Genomic DNA, 4,425 nt, shown 5'->3' with positions numbered 1-4,425 from the left:
GGCCCAGCGTAGTCCACTTCTGTTTTCTAGAACGGAGGGAAGAGGTTGACGCGAGCAGAGGGAAGGTTCCCTACTAATTGAGAACAGGGTAGCGAGGTATGACGCACACAAGTCACACAATGACGAATGCAGTTTTTCACTGAGCTCCGGCAGCCCAGTATCCAAAATTGTTGGCGCAGCGTTACAAGTTGCGCGCCCCCATGGAGCGTGGCTTTATGTGCCCGTGCAATAAGCAGATCGGAAATTCGATGCCTAGGGAGAATTATCGGATGTTGTTCCTCATAACATCCAGTTAGAGAATTTGTGTAACAGATCCCAATCGTCAATGCTCTCGGCAGATAGAACGACGGGCTTACGTGATTCTCTCGAAACTTGTGATGCAGTTTCAGAATCAATCGACGCGGGAGCATCACGAAGTGGTCAAAAGGTCGACAGTCTTTCGAGCTATGTTGGCCTTGTCCACCATGAATGCGTAGACAGTTCAAAAGCGGATAAACCCCGTGAAGCGCAATCGGCAGGGTTATTCTTGGACGGAACATGATTCCATCTTGCGGAGAGCAGATTTGTCTGAATCTCAAACACACGGTTGGCAACGAAGGTATTCCATTTAGATGGATGTTGACGTAGCCAAGCAAGCGCTATCGTAGAATCTGTCCATACGAATATAGAAGGGAAGGGGGCGTTTTTAAAGCCACTAGAACCTACTTGATTAATCTACTTAACAATACAACCGCGTTAAGTTCTCGGTATACTAAGCGTTTTGAGGGGAGAGACTTTCGTTTTAGCGGTGATTAAGCAGACTTGAATGTCAGTAGAAGGGTTAAGAACGCGAAGATAGACAACAGCAGCGTATGCTCTATTGGAGGCGTCAGCGAAGCCGTGGATTTCAATTGAATAATTATTTTTATCTTGACCCGTCCATCGCGGTATCCGGGCATGATTTAAAGTTTCGATATCAGAGCAATATTTGCTCCATCGCAATTCATCAGGAAGGGGGGGCTTCCCAATCCGTTTTGAGGAACTACAATTCCTGTAGAATTTTCGCGACGATTACAACTGGAGTGGCCCAGTCGAGTCATACAATCTGGCCACGAAAGACAGAATCGAACGCTTCGTCGATTCGCCTTGGAATGAGGCTCGAATGACAAAGCGAAATGTATCTTCGCGGGGCAACCACGAGATACCGAGGACTTTAAGAGTCTCGTCCTGTAATAAGAGATGGTTGATCATATCGGTTTGATCGGTCGATATATCGACTAGCAATTCGTTCGAGTTAGAAGCCTATTTTCGAAGGTGAAAACTTCCTTTCTTCAGGCTCATCATAATAGCTCAATCAATTGAACGCGACAGTTAACGAGCTCTTCGACGTTGTCAGCGCCGAACAATGCGTCATCTACGTAAATCGAGTCATTCAGAACGGAAACGGCAGCAGGATAGCTCGATCTTTCGTCGAGGGAAAGTTGCTTTAGGACGCGCATAGCCAGATATGGAGCTGGAGTGAAGCCATAAGTGACTATAAGTAGCCTAAAATGTGCGGCCTCCAGTGCGGCCTCACGGGACGGTCGCCAAAGGATGCGCTGAAAATCGGTGTCAGAAGGATGAACTGAGATCTGACGAAACATCTTAGCGATGTCAGCCATATAGACGTAGCGCCATTGACGCCAACGCAATAGAATGGCAGAGAGATCCTGTTGCAATTTCGGTCCGACCAACAAATGATCATTTAATGTAGTGCCACTGCTAGTTTTACACGAAGCGTTGAAGACAACGCGTAACCTTGTCGTACAGCTAGAGTCGCGTAAAACCAGATTATGAGGAATATATACCGGATTAACCACATTTTTTTTACAAGGATCAACTTGAATCATATGCCCTAGAGCGCGATACTCGTTTAAGAAGTCATGATATGGAATGAAAATGTCTTCGCGTTGACTTAATTTCTTTTCCATTTTATGATAAAGAGAAGTCGCAATGAGCAACGAGTCACCTATATTCAGATGAGATTCATGCCGGAATGGCAATCGGACAATGTATCGTCCTTCCGTTGAACGGCATGCTCTTCCTCTTCCGTAAAGGGGGGGGAGGAGTTGAGACCTCCTCGCCTTCCCAGAATTTCAGGAGAAGCGAGTTTATGTCTTGAACCGATGCGTGATTGCATACAGCAGTGTTTTCGGATACAGTAGATCCGCGGCCTGTGAGACCAAAAATTATCCAGCCTAAGGCTGTCAATTGAGCGGTAGGAGCACCGGGAGGTCCTTTGCGGAGATCTTGTAATAAGAGAGATCCGTATAAGTTAGCACCAATTAGCAAATGAATCTGGTGTCGACTAGAAGGATCGGGATCCTTAAGCATAAGAGAGACCTTGTGAAGCCACGATTTGAGAGGCTGAGTTCGAGAAGCAGCGTATGACGTAATGCCTTGAAAAACATATGGATTCAACGAGAACTTCGGTCCGGATTGCGTGCGCGGAGCTAATTATAAGGAGACACGAGATTTTGCTAAACTCATATATTTCTCTCCGAAACACTTAATACGTAAATCCGCCCATTATCGTTACGCAACGCTTGACATAATGACTCGGAAATAAAACTGAATGTGAATCCTTGATCCAGTAACGCACGAACTTTAAAACTTCGGCCTTCATTGGTATGAAGGTCGACCCAAGCGATTGCAAGAAGAACGTCGGGAGGCGCAGTGTCCGTTGTAGGCACGGTCTGCACGTTAGCGACGGAAGCGGCGCTTGTGGCGCAGGATGGGCTCGGCGCATTTGGCGTAAACGACTTTGCGCCTGGTTCAAGACGTACTGAATCTCGCAACACGGCAGACTTACCGCCAGTCTCATTATGCAATAGTGAGTGATGTAGACGACGGCATTGCGAGCACCGGAATTTGCTAATGCATTTAGAAGAAAAGTGACCCGATCTCAGGCAATTGAAACAGAGCTTATTTTTATGCGCAAAGTCTTTTCGCTCCTCGATCGTTTTGTGGAGAAACTCTTCGCATTTCGCTATATGATTACCCGAACAACAAACGCATGGAATTGAAGCAACGTTGTTAACAGACGAACGCGACTTACTGCCTTTCGAAACGAACGTCTCACTCAACGAATCAGACAGATCATATAACCCGCGTATGCGTAAAAACTCGTTAATATCTTTGTAAGACGGAATCTCGTCGATTCGGTTACGTATTAGATTCCATTCATTACGAGTCCGAAGACTGAATTTTTACGAAATGAGATAAACTAGAATGTCATCCCACTCATCGACAGGACAATCGAGATTTCTCAAGGCAGCTAGCGAGGAGCAGACTTGAGAGAGTTAGGTGTCGCCTAACTCTCTCAAGTCTTTTACATTCTCCGTTTTCATAACTGGCAGGCTAATGAACGTGTGCAAGTGCGAGTGCACTAATGTTTTCTTATCGTCGTTCAACAATCGCCACGCAGATTCATAATTAGAGTCGGAGATTTTTAAGTTACTGATGAGCCTTGCGGCAGCGCCGGTAATGCTCATTTTCAGGTAATGAAATTTCTGCGTATTTGAGATTGAATCGCTATTCGCGACGAGAGACTCGAACATGTTGCGGAAGCTCTCTCAGTCCGTCAACTTACCGGAGAACTTCGGCAATGCGATACGTGGCAATTGTGAAAGACGATTATTCGAATCGCAATAGAATTATCGCTACGGTTAATTAACGGAGTGGTGGGGCACTCAATGAGTCTACTTAGCGCATTCAGAAGAAAGTCTGACGTTTCCATGTAGATGTCCTCTGCCCTCAAGAACTCGTCATTTTGGTAGTAGGGAAGCATCTTCTGATCCTCTCGAGGGGTTAGCAACCCTAGTTTTACGTTCAGAGGTTGGCAGGCTGACCAAAGCTTTTCCAGTGTTGAAATTCGACTTCAGAGCCGTCACGTTGGATATGACGAGTTTCTTGAAGTTAATTAACACTCGTTAATTTAGAGCGATTCTATCACTTGAAGTTGTTCAGCGAGCAGAGTCTCGGCTTCGGTCACCATTTTGAAAGTGGTGTCGAACCGGACGAAACATTATTAGCGTTGTTCGTAAGGCGCGTTAACTAAGCGAAACGCGTTTGCGAGAGTCACTTGCAGCGAGCGAAGCGCGTTTTACTTCGGTCGCGAGACTCGACTTAACTTGGCGGAGTGCGTATGGCAACGTCCGCTAGATTCACTAATACTGACCGAAACGCGTATAACTTCGTCGCGTGTAGCTGCGTTCGCGAGAGTCACTTAGTTTTTGCGAGGCGCGTTTAGGAGCGGCTGACTTTAATTTAACTCGACGGAATGTGTATGGCAATGTCCGCGAGTTTCATTAACACTGAGCGAAATGCGTGTAGCTACGTTCGCGAGAGTCACTTAGCTTTTACGAGGAGCGTTTAGGAGCGGTCGCGTGACTTTAACTTTACTCG

At 46.3% G+C, this 4,425-nt stretch overlaps 1 protein-coding gene across 1 annotated transcript; it reads right to left on the bottom strand.

Moving 5' to 3' along the window:
- Positions 1-1,319: 1,319 nt before the first annotated feature.
- Positions 1,320-3,808, bottom strand: LOC108725497 (uncharacterized). Its single transcript, XM_018452544.1, has 4 exons — positions 3,611-3,808; positions 2,558-2,825; positions 2,103-2,471; positions 1,320-1,987 (listed from the first exon to the last, which is right to left on the bottom strand). Exons 1-4 carry the CDS (start codon positions 3,806-3,808, stop codon positions 1,320-1,322), a joined length of 1,503 nt encoding a protein of 500 aa, XP_018308046.1.
- Positions 3,809-4,425: the final 617 nt, after the last annotated feature.

The sequence above is a fragment of the Mycetomoellerius zeteki genome, unplaced genomic scaffold (assembly GCF_001594055.1).
Source record: "Mycetomoellerius zeteki isolate Tzet28-1 unplaced genomic scaffold, Tzet1.0 scaffold1086, whole genome shotgun sequence".
NCBI classification, from domain to species: Eukaryota; Metazoa; Arthropoda; class Insecta; order Hymenoptera; family Formicidae; genus Mycetomoellerius; species Mycetomoellerius zeteki.
This window is presented reverse-complemented; position numbering and strand designations above follow the sequence as displayed.

What these genes read in the sequence shown, in the direction of transcription:
- LOC108725497 (XM_018452544.1), bottom strand. Translation starts at nt 3,808, where the DNA reads ATGCTTCCCTACTACCAAAATGACGAGTTCTTGAGGGCAGAGGACATC. An exon ending in CGCATTGCCGAAGTTCTCCG is followed by an intron (nt 2,826 to 3,610) that starts GTAAGTTGACGG and finishes ACTGGCGGTAAG; the next exon opens with TCTGCCGTGTTGCGAGATTC. An exon ending in GTCATTATGTCAAGCGTTGC is followed by an intron (nt 2,472 to 2,557) that starts GTAACGATAATG and finishes CCTTATAATTAG; the next exon opens with CTCCGCGCACGCAATCCGGA.